Source organism: Prinia subflava, chromosome 1 (assembly GCF_021018805.1).
Source record: "Prinia subflava isolate CZ2003 ecotype Zambia chromosome 1, Cam_Psub_1.2, whole genome shotgun sequence".
Classification (NCBI taxonomy): domain Eukaryota; kingdom Metazoa; phylum Chordata; class Aves; order Passeriformes; family Cisticolidae; genus Prinia; species Prinia subflava.
Window position 1 is genome coordinate 127,015,770 of NC_086247.1, and position 22,094 is coordinate 127,037,863.

General features: G+C 35.4%; 1 protein-coding gene across 5 annotated transcripts in view; it reads right to left on the reverse strand.

Annotated features, from left to right (window-relative positions):
- PHF14 (PHD finger protein 14) overlaps positions 1 to 22,094 on the reverse strand; it is a 162,151-nt gene that overhangs the window by 110,763 nt on the left and 29,294 nt on the right. For all 5 annotated transcript variants that reach the window (XM_063411509.1, XM_063411492.1, XM_063411478.1 and 2 more), the window contains 8 exons: positions 17,120 to 17,231; positions 14,805 to 14,942; positions 12,762 to 12,908; positions 9,928 to 10,198; positions 9,240 to 9,346; positions 7,795 to 7,890; positions 6,160 to 6,263; positions 4,601 to 4,732 (listed from right to left, as the gene is read on the reverse strand). In XM_063411509.1, coding sequence (XP_063267579.1) covers positions 4,601 to 4,732; positions 6,160 to 6,263; positions 7,795 to 7,890; positions 9,240 to 9,346; positions 9,928 to 10,198; positions 12,762 to 12,908; positions 14,805 to 14,942; positions 17,120 to 17,231 — 1,107 coding nt within the window. The remainder of the gene's footprint in view (positions 1 to 4,600; positions 4,733 to 6,159; positions 6,264 to 7,794; positions 7,891 to 9,239; positions 9,347 to 9,927; positions 10,199 to 12,761; positions 12,909 to 14,804; positions 14,943 to 17,119; positions 17,232 to 22,094) is intronic.

A 22,094-nucleotide genomic window follows, 5' to 3' on the forward strand; every position in this document is an offset into this window, starting at 1 on the left:
CCAGAATAGCTCTACTATCACAGTCAACCATGTCCCATCATCCCTATTACAAAACAGACAAGCTTCAACTACAAAGCACTTTGGCTGTTAGCTCCCATAGAACCAGAGAAAAGCTATCACAGACACGCACTCCTCTGACTTGGAAACAATCTCTTTTCAGCTCTTCTTACAGTTTATGTCAACCCAGTTCTTGAATTTAAAATACTCTTCCCATTCTGCTGTTTAATCCCAATATAGTCATAGAAAACAGCCATATGACTTCTTGTTGGCTATGCCACAGTCATGCTCATTTAACTTCAACTCTTCAAGGACAAGCAGTGAACAGAGAACCTGTCACAGCAGATGACCTGTAGAACTACTGCAATGATCTTCAACTCCCTCTAAATTAGCAAGCATTGCTATGCAGCATAAGCAAAATAACAGGTGAAATGGTTATTCAACTCTCAGTACACAGGTTCTGTTTTGCTTTTAGTCTAGACTTCCCTAATCTAGATCCACAGAGAAAAATCAATAATAGGCAATAATATGCCTACTTCTAAAATGAGCCTACTGCTAAAATCACTGGAAGTTTTTGTTCAAGAAATCTCAGTACTGATTTGAAATCTCTTAATCATACAGAAAGTCATTGATTAAGCACAACCAACCTACAGAAGAAAAAAGAAATTGTGTGATTTTGTTGTGTTCTCAATCTAACTTCGTACAAGAACCAGAGATAACGTCCCATGTCACAAACATTTTGTCAGCTCAGTAGCAGTGAGTTGGGAAAGAGTGATTTCAAATTGCTTAGAAAATACCACTACAGTGCTTCCAGAAAACAGTTCTGTCCTCAGTGTTTTAGAAGGAAAACAAGAGGGGCTTGTTTTCATAAGGAAGACACAGGTCCCACAGACATGCTCTCTGACAAATCACCTCTCACAAGGTCTACAAAGAATTAAGCCAGTGTGGAGTTGAGAAACATGGACCATAGCTCTGAGATGACACCTGTGCTCTATAAATCACATAGGTAAATGACGTATTGGAGGTGGAGAAAAAACAGGGCTGCTTTTACTCTGGAGATAAAAGACAGTATACATAAATCTTACACAGTTGTCAAAAAGCTTCAAAGCACAGAGTGCAAAGTTAGAGAGTTTAAAAACTAAAGAAAATTTGCCATCTGCAACAACCCAACAATCCTTCAATTAGAACAAGTGACAAATACATAAAAATGTATATGTCATATTCCACTCATGTTTATGTAAGTTAATAATTTTATATCATTATCCAGTGACTGGGGATGAAAAAAACATATGAAGAGATGCTGGATCAGTACTGAATGAATGAGGTCAGGAATATGAATGAATGTCCAGATACTGCAGGAGTGTTCATGGAACTACTACTACTATTTCATATGCTACCAGAAGTTATCACTGTTTCTCAGCAATCTCATTCCAACAGAAGAAACTAATCCTTGTTGGTAGCTGCCAAGTATTTTCTTAATGAAAATGTCAGTATTTTACTACTAGATTTTGATCCATTATATTATCTGTCAACACTTGTGCACTGCCTCAGTACCAGTTAAGATCATTCTCTACCAGGAGAATACATCCAGAATGGCCAAGAGCATAACAGCACACAAGCTGTCAGCAAGAATGATAAGACTTAGTATTATGATAACATATTAATCAAAATAATATTCAATTGTTTCATCAATAGGATTTCTAAGAAACTGAAAATTGCAAATTTTTAAACAAAAGTAAATCACAGCATTTTATTGTATGGTTAAAACTTCTGCTCTAGGAGTTGGACTCGATTCTTCAAACTCAGGATATTCTATGATTCTACTTCGAAAGCACAGCATCAAAGCAGGCATAAATTAATGCTTTAATGTATTATTACATAAAATAGTCCCTATGCTCTTCATCTTAAATCCATCTGAAATGAGAACAGGCTTTGAACTTGCTATGGTAAAAACTGACGTATAAGATGTTAATAACTGTTACCTTGAAGAAAACTGTCAGGCTTCTGAACAAGGAAAATTCTTTGTGTTAAGTGTTTTAAATCAGTTGAACTAGTAAGCTATGAAACACTGGTGCTCACCAGGTCTAAATCCTTACTATGATTTCACTAAGACTAAAACTAGTAACTTAGTTTAAATTTTAGAAACACTCAGAAAATCAAATATAATTTGTGCTTTCTTCAACAAATTAGCTTTTAAATATATCACATACTTATTTTTTTTTCTCCTACTATTAACATATAATACTGGATTTAATTTAACAATTCCAAAACCCTTTTTGTTAACTGTGTTTTAAACTATTAAATGCTGAGCATGAAACGGACAAAAAGTATAACTACAAATTAGTCTATGTAGCATCACATACACAACCTGAATCATCTGGCATCCTCAAACACAATATAAAAGATGAAGTTTATGGAATAAACTCATGTTAAAGTACTCATTGTTTAAATAAGCATATATTGGTAAAGTAAATTACTGTAATCATAAAAACTTTTGCAAGGGCTCAAGTTAGCTATTCTGAGTAAATTATTAGTGGTAACAATGGAACAGGAAAAAAAATACAGAAAATTATTTTTGTATTTTGATTACTGTTTTAAAAAAGAACTAAACTCAATGTTTTTAACCCACTCTTAAATAAAGCTTTTCAACCTGCCTAGTATTTCAAGGAATTTTCCACTATACTGATTTTCTTTTATTTTTGTGCAATGTTCCTATTAAATCCTATACAAATATTCTATAACATCTTGGACAAGCCTTGTGTTCCAAGGAATTTCCCATTATACCAATTTTCTTTTATTTTTCTGCCATGTTCCTATAACATCCTATACAAATATCTGAAAAGTACATGGCCATCATTTAAAAAAAAAAATGCACTTTTCTTCATATCTTAATCAAAAGATAAAAATTGTATTCAAAACAGCAGGGGAGGAAAAACCTGCTGAACTCAAACTTGGATTAAGGGTCTGTTCTATATGCTCTCTACTGATCCTGAAAAGAATACATAAAGGAATGTTCAATGATGAAAAGAATGCAATCAATGCAGCTCAATTTGTCTGCTATCATCTCAAACTCCAGAATATGCCTGAGCTAATTAGAAGTAAAAGCCAAGTTTGTGATCTAAGATATAACTGAAGCATGAAATTCACAACAAAGCTAAGTTATAGCTTTGAAATGAAAGAGCTTTACTACCTAACCTGACCTATCCTGCCTTTAATACCTACTGAGAATTAGTCTTACATCTTTTGGACTGATAGCTCTTAGTGAGTCTTTTCAACTTTGTTAAAAAGCAGAACAAAAATCAAATCTCCTGTGTAAATGAAGAAGCTATCTAAAAAAAAAAAAAAAAAAAAAAAAAAAAAAAAAAAAAAAAAAAAAAAAAAAAAAAAAAAAAAAAGCTGCCATGTAAAATAACTACTTGGCAAATTTGACCAAAGAGATCAAAAGTCTAACAACACACTACATAAAATAATTAAAGGAAAATTAGGTTCAGGAAAGTATTAGTGATGGTGAAAACCTTTTTGAGATTTTCATCTTTTAAATGAAATCTCTACTAATTTACTAAGCAAATTTACTGAAGTAAATCCAGGTTTTGTCACATTAAAGATATAAGCAAGAGAGGCCTCCCATTTCATGTACTGGCCACTGTGTTCTGCACTTCTGCACACAACCTTCACTAACCAAAAAGACAGCTGAAGTAAATGTTTTATGCAAGTTCTTCACTAAAAAAAATAGAGCAATATGAAGAAAAACAGAAAGTCATCTTTTTCTGTTAAAATAGCTCTACTCTATTTTTAGAAGCAATTCTTATACTATTCTGATTTGGTACCTTAACATTCAGACAAGGTGATGAATGAGTCCTCGAGATGCTGGACTGTAACTTCTTGCCAGCTACAAACCGTTTCTGAGTTCGTTCTAACACATTTCAGAGCAGTTTAAACATGCAGACTGCTAACACTATAGAGAAGAGCAAGCTAATTTTATGACAGTTTGGAAATCAGAATCTCTGCCACCTTATCATTTCTCCATTGTACAGCTTGGGTTTTGTTCTGCTCCACAAGCATAAAAGAACTTTAATTCGTGGAAATGTAACTGCAGTAAGTACCATTATGAACATACTTCTGCCATTGTACCTTTGAGTTGTAGGACAGCAGTAAACTCAACACTTCCCATACTGCAATAAACAAAGCTACTACTTGCAAGTTTACTTAAAAATATTACAAGTATTTGCCTGAAGATCCGAACAGAGAGTCGCTTATCTGAGTCCTAACAAACAGAAAACCAAGTCTTTCATTTCCCAAAAGTATTAGCCTATAATTTCCTGCCGCTATTATATTGCAGCAATAACAATCACAGATGAATTCAAAACCCAAGAAAATTACAGCTATAACCTATTTTTACACAGTGGCTAATAATGAGAAAATCTTTACAACTTCCTTTTTTTAACCTTGAGACATCACTGCTAATAACCTGAAAATAAAAAAAACTTGCTCAAACTGCATTAAAGCAATGTCTAATCCACTGTGAATTTGCAAGTCTGTTGACAATTACATCCTATTTTAAGTACAGAGACAGCACGGGACAACTCATTAACTGTGTTCTTACCAGTAACTGTTCTTGGTCTTCCTTGGCATCCTTGTAAGAGGTGGATCCAGGCAACCAAGATGATAATGGAGTTTACAAGTGTCACACAGTAGCAGCAGGTGTTGATCATGGTTCTTCTTGCAAATTCCACAACTTTTCATGTACATAGCAGAAAAGCATTTTAATTACATACTCATAAAGAATAAATGATACACCCCAGCACATCCCCCAGTGTCAATACTAACGTGGCAACTTCAGTTTGAATGTATCATTTAAGTGCATAATTACTTTCTGGAGTGAGTATGGAGTAATTTTGGAGGAGTTTTTTTAAAGGAGCTTATACCTATGTACAGTAAAAGCGTAAAAGGCTCCTAGCAAAAAACTGGCTCTCAATTAAATTTTTGAGGACTTCTAACAAGTTAGTAAACACTCAATACTTCAGCAAAATATACCAGTGGCAAGTGGAAAAAAAATACAACAAATGTTTAAACAGAAAATTATGCTGCTAATACCTTGAAGGTATTTTAATAATCAATCACACACTTATGTAGTGAATATAGGTGTATGCTGCTGCTATGCTGGGCAATATAAGTCCTTTGAAATCATATTTCTTTTTTATTATTATTATTTATTTATTTATTATTATTTTAGTGGAATTGAGATTTTAGTTATTTTGAAAAGACAGGTGTTCACTGATTGCACTGTAACATGGGAAGAACTGAGTGCATTTGAATGAAACAGAATTGGTGAAGCATGACTGCAATTATTTGTGTACATGGAATCCTCAAGCCCATTGTCACATTTTCAAGATTTCTACCCCCTGCAGCACTAAAATGAACTTTTGCTTGTGTAAATCATCCTCTTCCCTTAGACTTCTAGATGGGCAAGACACTACTTGCTGCTGGATGCTGCTCTCTAGATAAGCAATAGAACATGTCACTCCTCAGCTGTGGTGAGAAAAGAAGATCCTAGGTGGCATGCATGTATTTTGCACAGTCACAGTCTGGGATCCTAGTCTGTATCCCACAATTATGCTTAATAAAACCCCAGTCAGTAGCTACACAGCTTACAGAAGTGGGGAAAAGGTGGAACTATTTCATAGCCTTGGGAATTATCAAAAATAGAAGTAGGGAAATTTAGCATGAGCAAAAAGTGAGAATTCTTATATGACAAGTGTTTTGTGCATCCAGGAATCGTGACTGAACAGCATCATCACTGTTCTTAAAATCATCCACTCAAATGACTGCATTCAAAGAACAAAGGGATCAGTTAGTTTTCACATCAAAAAACCAAAGGACCCTTCTACTTCAGATGCAAGGAGTGAGCTTTGCCCTTAAAGCACTGCTGTCAAATTAGCAATAACACTCAAACTTTACTCATGTGTAGTATGGTGAAGAACTGATCACTATCCAACTTAGCCTTCAAAAATAAGTAAAACATACAGAGAGCTTTAAAGCTTTGTTTTAATTAAAAATCGAAACAATTTTCTCAGAACATTTTTCTGAGTTTAATTACTCAGAGTATATTCTCAGTATAAATTACTAGATACTCTATCTATTCAGCAAAATTTAATTACTTGCCTATAAAGTACTGCCGGAAGTGTAGATGTCTTTTGTGCTCCTCCTTCCTTTTTACTTGGTTTCCTTTCCTTAGGAGCCCGCAAAATTGCTGGTATGTTCAATTTCTATTGGATTTGAAGAAATGCAGTACACATGAGTCTTGACACTTTTAAAGAATATTCCTCTAATCTCAATACATGAAGAACAAGACACCTAACGAGTGGGAAATGCTGAGCTAACTATTTTACAGACTTCACATTTATCCTAGGATGATTCTGTAATGCAAAGTCATTCTTACAGTCATTTTTTCAATTCAGTAAGAAATATATAGAAAGACTAGCTCTTGGAATTTTTCTTCAAGCTTCCAATACAGGACAGACAGGGATGCTCTTCTCTAGGAAGCTGAAACAAGCAAAGGCAGATTCATGAACATGACAAAATACTGAGGCAGTTTATTTTCCCCAGCATCGCAGCTACACTGGTGCTCGACAGGTTAATTAGAAAAATTATCTTATTGGACCAAGCCCTTCACAAAGCAGACGAGACTCTCGTTGGGTTTCTACTATCTGCAGTATGCTGGCTTCTCAGACAGCAACCATCTATCAAAGTCATTTCTCAGCAGCCCCATGGGTCTGCATCTGTTCAACCAACTGGAAAAAAATGTCATGCAAGCTGTGTAAATGAATTCTACTGAGCTTTTTTTTTTTTCAAATTGAGTAACATTTGCATCAGGAAATACATTTGCGAATACTTACTCAAAGGAAGGAAAAATAGTCTTGGATTAAAAGATATGTTATGCAAGAATTCTTCTTTGCAAGGAGGATAGACAGACAAACAGAACCAGTAAAAGGTTGCATATCTTAGGAACTATAACTGCATAAAAGTGCAAGGGTCGTTTTCAGAACAGCAGCACAAACTCAGCAGTAACAAAGGGCATGCCAGAATTGCGGGTAATTGTATGTCTGCATTTCCACAGTGAACAATTTCTTCTATCTTAAATCATAAATGGACATCATTGCAATCTCCCTTTCCCATCCAAAATGTCCACTGATATTTAACACCTCTGACATAAAACATATATGAAAACACTGCAAAAGTACTTGCTTCTCTTTTTTCCCTTATCAATGGGAACAAAGATAACGGCTGGCAACAGGAAGTAACCCAAATCTTCTGATGTCCTAGATATTTATATTCATTTGATCAAAATATTCTCCTCTGTCTAGTTATACACCATTATGTACATACTGCCTTTAAAAGGATTTTTATCTTATAAAAGCCATTAATAGTTAACTTATCATTTGAAGCCTACAGTAACTGAAGAGAGCTGGAGACAAAAACAGTAGGATTAACTCATGCTTCATGCAAATGGCAGGCCATCACAAATGACAGGTCAATCACTTATACCAAATGAAAGAAATTGGCAAACAAGCACAGTATTACAACAACAAAATTAAGCTACATGCTCCCGCTAGGTGGTTTGCAGAAGTCTAGGTACTTCAATCAGGAAGCATTATCCCCTGAGGAAAGCCTGGGTCTGATCAAATCAAATCAATTTACTCGGCCATAGAAGTGGCAGACACAAACAAAAAGGCCTATTCTTGGAAAATCTGCTCTGCAGGGCTTGTTTCTGTAAAGGAGGGCAAGGAACCAACCTACCTGTCCAATGATTCTACCCAGCAGGGCCCAAATGCCTTGCCCTTCATTTCGCAGTTTTCCATTCATATTTTGTAGCTCTTCCAAGGACTCACACAGCTGAAAAGTTAAAAGAAAAAAAAATAGGCAACAGGAATGAAAATCCATTAAGAGTTATTAAATAAAATTTACTCAACCTCTTACTAACTGAGGGTGCATTAATTTATTATGGGAAAAACAATTAGAAAAACAATGACACTCTTATCAAAATAGCTGAGATCAGTACAACCATTCAGTAATTTAATAGAAGTGAAGCAAAACCCCAGAGCAATCACTTTTTTTGTAAAGACCTGAAGTATTTCAGCATGGAAATAAGGTTTCATAAAGTCAAATGGAAAGTAAAACTAAAATACAGCAACATCTTATATGTGCTGTCCACACTACTTAGGCAGTAAAACTATAACAAGCAAACATACAAATGAATTAAAACTCTCTTTTGCCATACTCATACTCAAAGAAAGAGAAAATTTAATATTAAAGGCTTTAAGCAAAAAAAAAAGATTTTTTTTTTCTTCTGGATGTAACTGTTAGGTTGTGTTTTGGGAGGTAACTATTAATTTGGTGAAAAGACCCAGGCACAGCTTCCTTTCCCTTTATCACCCTTGCCAGTTCACAAGGATCCGCTGCTACATTTTCCATATCTTCTCACTTAAAACACACACATCAAACAATTTTGGAATTAATAGCAACATCATTTTTTTGTCATCATTACCTATCACTTAATAGGCTGTTGAATTCAGCAAGAATTGCAGCATGTCATCTGTCACAAAACGTACAGTATATCTATGTTTCAAAATAACTGAATATTAAAATAAATATTTATTTGGTAAAAGTGCAAAAAATTCTTTTTAATCACAATGAGTTATTAAAAGATTACCTTAGCAACATCTTGGGGGAGCAAAGCCATAATTTACAGGCATCAATTTTTATATACCCTAAAAGCATGCAGAGGACACTGTGGAGATGTGAATACTGATTATTTCTGTCTGAAAAATTAGTCAAGTCATTAAACCTAAGCCCAACTGGAGTTGTAGTTGACATAAATAAATAAATGACACTCTTGAGTATTGTAGACTGCCAGTTACCAAGTGAGGCTCCAAGCAGAGAATCATGCAGGTTCAAACAGGTCCATGTGCAACTTATTACTGGAGCTCTTGGTAGGGTCAGTTAAAGAATATGTGTCCAGTCTACATATCACATTTCAGAAATTGCTATTACTTGTACAGGAGAAGATAGACTACTGAATATTTTTAAAAGAAGAAATATGTTTTAATTATTGCTTGTAAAGGATCAATACTTTACACCTTTCATTTTCATCTTAATTCTTTTCCGTGGAAAGAAAAATTCTATCAAAGTTAATAGCAGCAATACTAAAATGGTACAAGAGTTTATCATCCCTTTTTCTTTACCTTATTATACTCCACATGAAGCTTTTCTTGCTCATTTTCTAACTTATCTTTGATATTCTTCTGTTCAGCCATATTCTCCTGGATTTGAATCATGCGCATATTTCTCTCTATTTAAAAGAAAACCACATTATTTCCTATTCTTGAATATATTTTTTCAAGTTTCATACACTAAAAAAAGGGAAGCAATCTAAAGCAAAAACTGTAACAATACAAAGACACAAAACTATGGCCTATACGTTTAACACACAGACTGAGGAGAATGAACAGTCATAACATTTGTATTTTGCTGCATAAAATTGTTTTTGTAACACTAAATGTAGTTGTTAGAATGATGAACTTTGATTAGGATCTAGAAAACAGTCAAAAAGTCATGCTATTTCACATAGACATGGAGGAGAACTTAAGGAAAAAATATTATACCAAAAGTTACTTACTCCCTTCTTAAAGACAGTTTAGTCTCCTGTTTATATTTGAAAGATTTTATCCTTTTCTGAAGTGTCTTTTAAAAAATAACTTCCTGTGTAAACAGACTCCAAGCAATTATATACCTGACCTAAAATGAAGTCATAATCCACATTTACCTAGTATAAACAATTAAATAGAATGAAAATAAAAAAGCCAATAGCATAGCACAACGCAGCAAAGTGATAGCTCTTCCTTGATAAAAATGAGCCATTTTCACCCTTACCAAGGTAATAATTGACAAAGTCAGCAGTGAGAGCTGGCTGTTTATGTTTCCTTCTCCCATCAACGCTGGAGCTGGTATCGGAAGTATCCACTGGAAAAATGTCTGTGCTGATCCCCATCAGCTCGGCCTTGCGCATGAGCTTCCGAATGGCCGAGGCGCTGCTGGTGAGCGGCCGCGGCAGCTTCTCCCTGGGCACCCAGGCCTGGGGCCGGGTGGTGCGCGCCAGCTCCGCCTTGGCTCGGTACTGCTGGAGCCTGGCATTGATCCGCGCCTGCAACCAACAGTTCCACACATCAAAAACAGCAAGGGACAAGTCAAAATCAGCTCCGAGCTACATTCTGGAACACATCTGCATCTTATTTTCCTTTTAAAAGCTGCATAATCTAATCAATGCCATTTTCACTCTGGAAGTCCACAACTCAAGAAACAGAGGTGGATACAGATACTCCATTTTACTACAAAGTGCACACACAAACGACATTCTTCTTTCACCAGGCTTTGGAGCTATGTACGCATTTCTTGATGAGATTTCCCTACTGATGAAAGCAACAGATGACTGCTGGCTTTGAGTCAACCCCTACTAATAATGATAATTTGATGGGACTGCGAAAATTCAGCACTGGTAGAAGCTTTGTTGACTTACCACATATGCATTTAGATACACAATAAAATGGTATTTATGTGAGCAACGAAAGTTGAAGAGCACTTTTACCATATTTGACATAGGAATTCCTATGAAACTTTCTCAATGTCACTTCTCTTTATAAATGTTAAACTTGCTGATTATAATTTGTCAAGAACACAACCCAAACAGAAGTGAAGCAGACAAGAGAAGCTCACAATATATATTGTTGATGACATCTGTATATTTGTGACCATCTGGGAGACCTACCCCAGAAGATGGAAAACACTGTCTTGAGGGAACTCTATGAAGTGGCAATTCTGGCAGCAACTGACATCAACATACAAACCTTCAACGGCAAAACTCCAGCTGACTATCAGTTAGAAGCTGTTTACTTGCCTGCACAAAGAAGAAACTAAACTAATGTGACTGCCCTACCATATGGTGTAAGATACTCCTGAGACAAAAGCAAAAGTTGTGCATATATATACACACTATGGTTAAGGAACATCTCTGATTTCAAACAGAATCACTGAAGGCAGTACTGCAGACAGTTTAACACATTACCTTAATAGGTCTTGAACATTAATGAACAAGAAACAAAGCAAATGCAGGTTACAGGTCAGCTCTGACCTCAAAGGTTTTTTTCTTGGACCCACAGCAGCAGGCAACAGGTCCACCTACAACCACTGCTGTACAATACCAAAGCCACCAACAGTAAAAACATGTGGTTGTACAAAATGTATGCAAGTTATCATATTTGCATCAAGGTGCCTATGACACTATGTCAAGTAACTCCACCTGCAGTTTTCAGCAGTCATTCCTTCAGTTTCCAAAAATTTAATCTAAATAATTGACATTTAAAAAATTGCAGGGTCTTAGTTTGGGGAAAAGAGGAGAAAGAAAGGGAAATGCTGCAACTTTTCAGCATTATCAGCACTGCATAATACATCCCTGCAAACAAAGTCAATAAGCCCTGCTGGATCCAAACCAATACTGCACAACCACCACTTATCATTATATTGGGCAGTATTCGTATTATTGTAATGTCTCCATTACAAAGATGCATTTCACAAAACTGAGAGCTGAGTATATTCAGCAAGAATTATGGAATTAGTTTTAAGTCAAGCTACATGATGCTCGATTTCCCAAATAATATTTCATTCAAAATTCTTCTACGGTATGAGTTTGCTCATGCTTAATCTCAACAGCATAGGTCATTTTAAATTAATATTCTCCTATTCAAAGATCTCTGAAGAACTGGAAAGGCAAGATTTTTTAAAATAAAAAGTCTGATTATATGAAACAGTATTTTCTTATCATTATACTATAATTCTCAATTCAGAAAAAAAAGCTACTACTACTCTCCCATAAATGATTTTGATTATTTACATTATCTACTACTTTCTACAAATAAATCAGACAGGTCTCATTTAGGTAACAAGCTTCTTTTCTGCACAAGTATGATTTTTCCACGGAATGCAGTTCAGTCTAAGCAGAAGCAAACTGCAGTTCAGTCTTCAGTGAAGCAAACTACGCTAGAAATTCCTCAGAATCAGGAAAAAAAAAAAGATACACACTGAAGCATGAAAGTATGCAGATTCCCTCAGAGGGACTCTGTATCAACAGGACATTTACCAGTTGAGCTTCTGAAGTAACTAACATTTTTAAATGGATCTGTCACTAGACAGGGATATAGACTTGCCTAAGGCTTTCAGACAACTCGCATGCAACAGCGCCAACTTCTTTGAATACTTAATTTTTTTCCCTAGGAAATCTTTACTATGAAAACACCTGGCACACAGAATTCCTAAAAAATGGAAAATTTAGATAGAAATAGAAATATGCCTAATTTTTCCTGGCTTTTTGAAGAAAATGTTAAACAAAATCTATGAATTATAACGAAAAAGTAATTACCAACTTTTTAGCTCAAAATCAAAGTACTACTTTTCAATTCAGACAAGCATAGATATTTGATGTTTATTGAAATAGATATATAATACATATGAGATATACCTATATCATATATAAAGAGAACTGTCCTTAGAGACCAAACCCTACAAACAGTTCAGTGTGCTATTAAATGACGATACACTATCAATAGATTCCACATTTAATTTTCTACTATAATAACATTTTTACCTTCTCTTAATTTCTGTCCTGTTTGACTTGGATGATTAATACAGAGGCATTTGTGTCACGAATACAATACCTGAGCTTCTGGTGAAAGCTGCTTTTCTCTTTCCTGCAAGGACATTTTACAGTAAGATTGTAAAGCCAAGTAGTTCTTCCGCTTCCATTTTCTGTCTAACCTGTCTGCATGCTGTTTACAATAAGCAAAAAAAGGGTCAGCTATATCCTGTTTCAGAAAAAACAAAGGGGAAGGAATGAAAATAAAGTGAGACATTAAGTAAGGCCAAAGGGCTCTGAACAGCACAAAGATTCTGGCAAACAGTTCACATGTTCCAAAAGGCATGTTTTTAAAAACAGCTAAAAAGCATGTCTCTAAATCAATTTTGTCATGTTGATGTAATTTACAATATAAGGTGTTTTTCCACTGTTTTCATTGCATGATCCTACTAGACTTTCTACTAGTCAATTTCTGTACTATATTTGCATTCCCTGGAAAAAACCCCAGCAAAACTAATTCATATAACATATATGTTTTATGCTTTAACATATAACATGTATTAATTTCCTGTTGATTCACTGTGCCTTTTACATTAAATCCTAAAAGTGCTTAATAATTCTGAATACTATCAAAGGCAATATATTTGGTTTCTCTAATGTTTTTCCAACCATTTTGATAGCCATACCCTCACGTGATTTATCAGCTTTCAGATGGGTTTTTTTCCCATTTTTCATTCCATCATATCTGCACACTACCATGGCTAGGCTTATAGCAACTTTTAGCACCTGCAAAACTTGCAAGCGGACTACAAATATCTGAGCCGTGAGGAGACATGGTTTGAGAAACATATTTCATTGCCTTTGTACTTTCAAAAGTGTACAAACAACATCATAAATCTACAGACTAAGAAAAAGCAGTCTTCCTTCATAAATTAATACAAATATTAATAAATTACTTGCCTATGAAATTTCCCTTTACTCCACTTATAAAACATAGACTAATAACATTTACACTTTCCTTACAAGCACATTTTATTTTAATTTAGATTTTCACAGCATGTGACAGCTAACTTCAAAAATTAGCCATGCCCTAAAATGAGATTGAGACCTTGATTAAAAATTTGACTATAGAAAACATGTAAGAAAATTTTAAGGTGAAAAGGCAAGCAGATACATATATCCAGAGGGAATTCCCATAGGGTATTTAAAGACTCAACCTTACACAAAATCTATTAAGGATAACAACAATGAGGCAATGTGCTATCTTCCTATTTATCAGTCCAACAGAAGAAAGTATTTTGTGATTCCCTCATGAAACCCTTAGTATTTTCAGAAATACTTTCAGAAACCCTTGTGTTTTCAGACACAAAAGTGTCAAGACCAACAGTGAAAGTAATGCTTGCTTTTGTGTTACCTGTGCAACTTCCGAAGGAAAAAAGATAAATTTTGAAGCTATAAACATGACAGGCTTAATCCAAATGATACCTATCAGGATGAAACTAGACAACCTAAAAGTACTTATACCATAAATATGAACTGGGAAGGAGGAACTTCAAATCTGAATTGCTTTAGATCATACTGCGGGGAAAAACTTTTAAGAAAGGATATTAAGAAGTTATCAGGAGGTTATAAATACTTGCTTTTCATTCTGATTCCAAAGATTATTGTTACAACAACAAGGCAAGTCATATCTATGTACTACAATTTGAAATAAATACTGGAAAACATGCATGAAAAAGTGGCATCAGAAATGTCTTTAATTTCTCAATTCTCCTATTTGGTATGAAACAGAGATTACTGTACTATACAAACAGGTCAGTAAGAATGTCACCCTATGTGAAGGTCAGGAAATAGAGTTAGAATTCCTGCCTGTATTGACTGATAGACTATTAAGCCAACTTCTGTGTTAACCTTCTCTATCCTTTTTTCCAGTCAGTTTCAAAAGATGCTCTGAGTTGGAAACTCTGGTCAAGGGCTCTCCCTGTACAGTTCCTTTACCCAGCCTAGGACTTGTTACCTACTTAAAAACACTTTGTTTGGGACCTGTGAACAAAAAAGCTACCATTTCAGGTCATCTCCATAAGCTTTCCATAGAAGTCTTTTATTCTACCCTTTCCATAGCTACCTCTTCCGCTGCTGCTTCTGAGAGGAGGCCTTCCTTCTGAGCACAGGTCACATGGAAATAAGCTCTGCACATCCCAGCATCACAACTAATGCATACACCAGTTCTGGCAAAACGAGGGTCTTCACAAAAGCTGCACTCCTTTATAAAGAAGAATGGAAAATGCCACAGTAAATATTTCAGGTGCCTTTTGCCTAATATTTGATAATTTATGTCATATATATAAAAACCGAACTGGTTGGTTATTCCTGTGTGGTACAGAAACCAAGTACACTCCCAACCGCTGACATTACTTACAGCTTCCTGCTTTCTCAACTCCCACTATTAATTTCATTTTCATCAATGGTAAAGTGCTTAAATAATCTAAAGAGCATGTTAGATGAATTTTTATATGAACCTCCATGTACTGCATTCCCCTTCAGTGAAACAACTAAATACCATCCAAGCAATTCAAGCACAATTAGTTGTATAAGTATGGTATAAAAAAACCACCACTCCTCAGCAAACGTTCAACAGGTTCAGAAAACAAACAACAATAAAAGAGCAGTGCTCTAAATGATTGAAAACCATTGGTAATTATGTACATGTCCCTTGATAAGCAATAACTGAGGAGTAAACGTGACAGAAACAAATACTCAAAAATCATAAATATCAGTAAGGAAGGTTGCGAGTCGGTCAATTAAGGAACTCTGGCTTCAGATATGTGCATTCTAGGCACAGTCACTTGCAAAACAACAAACTGACATCCCCTAATACAACCTGGAAAAAAACAATTAACTTATTTTGTCAATTCCTCAGTCTGTTTCACTACAATTTCAAACCAGCAATCTAGAGCAACAACCACATAAGCAGGAAATGGGAACATGAGCTGCTTAGGCAGTGCTGCTATCCAGTGCATAAAGATGATCTAAAACTATACAGGCACGTATTTCCTAGACTCCTACTTGCTGAATAGAGAGCAAGGCTGTCTATCACCTAGAGAAAATATCTCCATGCAGGAAGTTAACAGAATGGAATGGTAAGGAAAACTCAGTGACTGAAGAATCTCAAAACATCACATATCACTAGAAGGGCACCCTTTAGCAGTGTAGCTGCAACACCTAACAGATAACAAATTAAATTAAAACCCCTAGTAAGCTGGTTTTGAAGGGAGGAATGTAGCAAAATAAGCTGTAATTAATACAGCAAATACTATTTACAGCTTTGCAACAGTAATGAGTCTTCTTCACCTGTACAGTTCACTTTTACCTTACCCACAGCAAGAAAAGATGCCCAAATTCTTTACCCTGATCCTATGCATCACTCATGTTATTAAAAAAAAAGAGCATGATTCATTTCAACAACAGTCTGCAGGTCTGGTGTACATGCCCCAACCTTTTTTTATACAAACATTTCTAAACAAGGCGAAATGCCTCAGTAGGTCCAGGCTCCTGATACAGGTATGTTGTACATGGGCAATCCAAAGTGTTTTAATCAGTTTTTTATATCAGTTTTTTATATTGTATGCATGTTTTTAAAACTGCAATACATATTTTCATTTAGTATTCAATTTAAAAAATTGACATTCAAGAAAACAAAAGTGACTTGGCAGAAATTAAGCTTTAGAGCTGAAGACTTAGAACCAACCATCTTCCCTCCCATTAGCCTGATAGACATGGCTTCTCCACAATGTCTCCATTAGCCATACAAACAGTATTTAGCAAACTAATCAGTGCTGTCCTCTGCCCATTGCAATGGTTTTCTGTAAGGTTTGTTCATGATTACTTTTGATCTGGACTGGAACCATTTACATGTAAAACAATTTTAACTTTTAACATTTATCAATCAGTTCAAGTTGAGGGTTCCATGTTGCTGTAGATTTTTGTAAATGCTGCTTTGGACAGCCTTTTGCATACGTACTAGCATACATACAAACTCTAAAGTAATTCTTACTGAATGTACATCTGTCCCTATCTTAATCAACCTAACCTCCTGTTTCTCATCCTATAAGTTCTCCTCACTTTCCATTCACATTTTGTCAATCTGCCACTGACTTCAACAAAAATTAGCACCTCCGTAAAAAATCAGGGAAATTGGGCAAAAACAGTGACAGAAATTATGGAGAATAATGGCAAGGGAACAGATAGAAAGATGGAAGGAAGATCAGGCAGGCTGTAGGTATAATAATCATTAACAAACTTTATCTCATTTTTAGTCCTGAACCTCACTACAAAATTGCTGCAAAAAAGAAAATTAAAGTTGGGAAGATGCACTCTATTTTATTACATGTAAAAACAAAATACAGCTACTTGTTGCCACTACATCTCTTCTAAACTTACCTTTGCACCATATTTGGAATAATTCATTTCTGTTAGTGTTACTGGCCGCAGCTTATCAATATCTCCAAATGCCACTCCTGGAACATAGAGGGCACAAACAATGTGGACCCACCTAAAACAACAGACAAAATTAGGTTACTGTTATCAATATTTTGATCCTGTATTATACTCACCATTTTCAGATTTCAAAGTCGCTTGTAAATGTTCCAGATGCCAGCTGAAACACTTGAAGGAAAGTACACTAAAAGCAGGGATGGAGTGCCTATCTGGAATTCAGGAGCTCAGACACTGAGCCATAGAGCAAGGCCCTTCAAAGGCACTGGGATTGCTCTGCCTGTCTGGATCAAGGGCTGGGCTACCACCACCTCTGTGTTCTGATGGCTCTCACAAGGGCTCCACACACTTTTCAAGGAACATGAAAGGTGGTGAAGATTTTGATATTACTTATAAATCTACAGCAGACAGATATTTTCATGATGTGGTAGGGAATAGGAAGGGAAAGAACAAAATTACACAGGCAGTCACAGCAACACTGAGCTTGGAGCATGTGTCTATGAAGCACTTACAACACAGCATCAGTCAGACCTTGCACTGTTAGTTACACCTGTTAGTATCACCAAAACGAACTCATTTAAGCAACATAGAGAGGACTTGCATTCAGGAATAAACACATCTGGGTAGTATAACAGAAAGGCCTATCTGAAACTCAGATAAAACAGACTGCTACTCAGTTGTTCCCTTCTTCAATGGCCATAAAAAACCTAGAGAGTAAGAGGTCTAAATCTTCAGCCCTCAGGGGCAGAAAATGAATCTGGACCTTAATGCCACACAATAGTAAAGGCTTCAGACTCAAGACTGCTCTTGACAGGCATCTTCCTAACCTCCTGAAGCTCTCAGCTACTCAAAAACAGCCTAGCAGCAGAAGACAAATTTTCCTTCCTCTTCCATTGTTCTCAAACACTTTATAAAAGATTCAGCTCTCGTTGTCACAAACCATCAGTTAGCAACAAACTCAAAATCTGTTCTGCACAGGATGCATGACTCAAATTAACAGACAATCTACTGCAAATAATCTTACTGTTTTGTCAAAATTCAAGAAGTGTTTACTACTCCTTGCTATGTCACCAAGTGGGAGAAAACTGTGATAGACAGAGGGTCAAGACTGCTACTTTTTTGTTACTTTAGGATATTCAAGAAAATGGCCTTTCAGTTGCAGAGATTGTAGCTAACACTTTGAACCTATGAAGTCCCACGTGATAGATAATACAACTAGAGACTTCAGACATAACTGAGCTGAAGTATCCTGTTTGAGCCTCAGGAAGTGTGTTAATTCAGCACTTTACAGCACTTTCCCAGTCATTACTGTTTAACAGTAAATGTATCACTAGTGAAGACTAAAATTCTCTTCTGTTCTAATCAAATAATAGAATCTACTCCCTGTATTCAAGAAGACTCATGATGGTGTGAGAAACACTTCTTCCCTTGTCTCTTTACCAGGGATTCAGTACAGACCTTTTACCACCTGCTTAAATCTGCACCCATGCTGCTGTGCTCTTTTTTCCAATCTACTAGCACAGTTTAGCCTCTCTCTTCTCCCTCGTCTTTCCTTTGTACATCAATTTAAAAAATTCAGTTTTACCAGAGCTGTAACAGTCTGGGTTTAAGTGCACTTAAAACAGCTACTATTATTAACTACTTGCTCACAGATGAGAGAAATACTGAAGTTTATGGTTATACTACTCAGGAGCTCCATGTAGCCCTGGTTTCCCAAAGCAGCACACTTCTCATCAATGGTCCTTACACCCACACCCACAACACTGGAATTTATATAACACTCAGATTTATTAAGTTTCATGTTATTTATGAATCTCATATTCCAACAGAAATTCCAAAAAAGCAAAATACAAAAAGGTATGTAGCAAGCTCAAAAATACATCTATATTTCAGTCTTGAAAAAGAAAAAAATGATCTTTCAGTGCACAAAACTGGTGGACAGACTGTTTACTTACCATTTTCCCCCAAAACAGTCCAAGATATTAACTGGATAACAGAAAAGTCCCAGTAACAGTTAGAAACTACTTAAAAGCCATTAAATAACTTCAGTCTGTAAGAAATTTCCCAGTAAACCTAAGAAGCCACAACACTGACTGATCCATTTTGATATATCTACAATACTCTTTTCACTTGTGTATTTAAAAACAAGTATTATCCTGTGGTTAAATCACTCAGGTTTGGGATGCTTAGTAGTAAAGCCCCTTTAAAATATATAAACTTAAAACAATGAGAATAATGTATATCCCAAATAGACATTTATATGCAAGAACTGCATTGTTTTGCCTCCACAAATTTTATTAGTGTTCTTCACATCCGCAAAATTATTCATTCACAGCACTGTAACTACAGGAAGATGCAAAGAAAATTTGAAGATGAGTTACAACCTTGTCTTTAAAAAATGTAGTGCAAATACAACAGCCTCCTAGCTATGAGAACAAGCTGAGACACTCAAGTGTTCTGCCAAACTTTGTGCTGCTCAGAAACGGAGCAAACCTCATCACTGGTTTTATTACAGCATGAACACTCCTGCACACCAGCACAACCCCCTCACTTAATACAATGTTACATGCAAAAAATAAAGTTCTTCTCGTTAGTATATGAAAAGTACATCTTCTGTCTGATTCCCCACAAAACCAGTGGAGGCACAACATATCCCTGCAGGGGAGCAATGCAGCACCAGGTACCACCTCTGCCCTTCACGCTGTATTCAGGAGTGGCAGTAGCTCAGCCTAAATCACTACCATATCTTTATGGAATATTCCTCTATTAAAAAAGCATATATATGTGCTTAAATGTATATTTTGATGAACATTATGATCTAGTTAAGTAAATACCTCAGTGACATGAACATATTGTACTTGTTCCCAAAAGGAAAAAAAAAATTAAAAGCTAAGTACAACACACAGAATGAGACCTGTAACCTTGCGATAAACAGACTTCTTGTTTGCAAATAAAAAGAATCTGAATTCTGTAGGGCTTCTTTTCTACACACTTCCTTTAATTTAAGGTGCGTAATACAGAACAAGTCTTTATAAACAGAAGTTACATATCTCCACAATTATTATTCTTAACAAAAACCCAAGGTTCTGGTTGGAGATTTTTGATAGTATGTTTTAATACAGCCTACTAAACATACTCTCTGAAGTTCAATATATAGATACACATCTTCTACAAGCAGCTGCTTTCTCAATTTAATTTGCACAGTTTTTTCATGCTCCACTGGTGTATTTAATGCTGCTTCACTCTGTAGGAGTTTATCTATGATAAACCCAACAGCTGGCTGCTTGCTTCATACTGACCTTCTCAAAATGTTTTAGTACATGTCACCCAAGTATTGCAGTGCTACAGATTTAAACTGCCATTTCTGTGTGATTGGCACACAAGTGCCTCATTTCTTTAACCACCTATATATGAACTCAGACCTGAATTTTATTAAAAAGCATATACAAGTCAGTCAAGTTCACAGCTGAAGCAGCTTCAGCTGCTTTTAATACCGGTTCTAAATATTTTCCTGCTCATTTATTTAGCTGCACATGTTTAAGAAGCTTGTAATTAAGACAAATTGGGTAATCAAAGAAGAATAATCTTCCTTGTTACTTTACCATCCATTTAGCTTGGAGCAATGATGACAGATGTTGATTAGGAAGGAAGAAAAACTCCGTACTGAAACAAGGACAGAATTTATATTTTTGGATAATAGCATTTAGAGAAGCAAAATTTCATAAATTCACATTTATACTTGTGAAATTGAGAGATTAATGTGAAAAGGCTTCTGCTGAGAAATTAAGCACCTCATTATTCTAATGATTCACCCTTCATGTAAAAAGAGAGAAATTATTCCAACTTGATTATGAAGAGAAACTGACTAGGTTTGGTTTGTGTAATTTTCAGCACTAATCCATATGAAGAATTTATTTTTAAAAGGTGGTAAGGGGATGAAGAGCAATGGTGAGTTTAAGGAATCTGTTACTCAGCAGTCTCATCCTGCTAATACATCAAGAGAAGTACTGAATTGGATTACAGTTAACTGAGTACAAGGCAAACATAATGGACACTGCCCCAAGACCCTGTCCCTAACCTATAGTGCCCCCCTACCCTTGAGAATTCAGATTTATAAATAAATAATGAAAAGAGAGCACAGGACTTTTCACATACCAATAATGTGAAATGGTAAATAGCAATTGATATTTGTTTTTTTCTAGTACATAACCTCTTCATCTGGGAAAATCAACTTATCCAGGTTAGCAATATCACATTATGAAGCAAATAAAGATACAATAACAATAATAAAATATTCTGATAATGCCCACTGTCACTAAGGCAGGCATATGCTTTTGCACAGACAACCAGTGTAATAAAGAAAATACTTCCAGGTTACCTAAAAGCCTACCACCATTTTAAAAGAAAAATTTAAGCAATTATTAAAATGTTGACTATAGTTTCTACTAGGATAATATAGAAAGTCATATATATAGGGCTTAAATTGTTTGCAGAACACAGGAATAAAAAGATTGAAATAAAATTTGCCAGGTGTTACCAAGTCTCACATTTCCTGTTACACAATTGACTTATAGTCTTTAAAAGTAATTTTCTTGCATATAGAAACACTATGATTAAAAGAGAAAACAACTGGAAAAGTACAATTTGTTTAGTTGTGTAAAAGCTTTATAAGAAAGATGCACGTACACTCTTGAACCTATTACAGACCAGAAACAAGGATCTGAACCCTAGAAGTATTAAAAAAGCACTACTATATCAAAATTATTCACTACAAATCTTGATTCAATTGTGTAACTTTTTTTAAAAAAGCTTATGAAAAGCCCAGCACCTGAAAACTTTGCTTATTACCACACACCTGCAATTTATACAAGCATAAAGTGTATGGGGAAAAAAAACCTTAATTTTCATGGTCTCTTTAAAA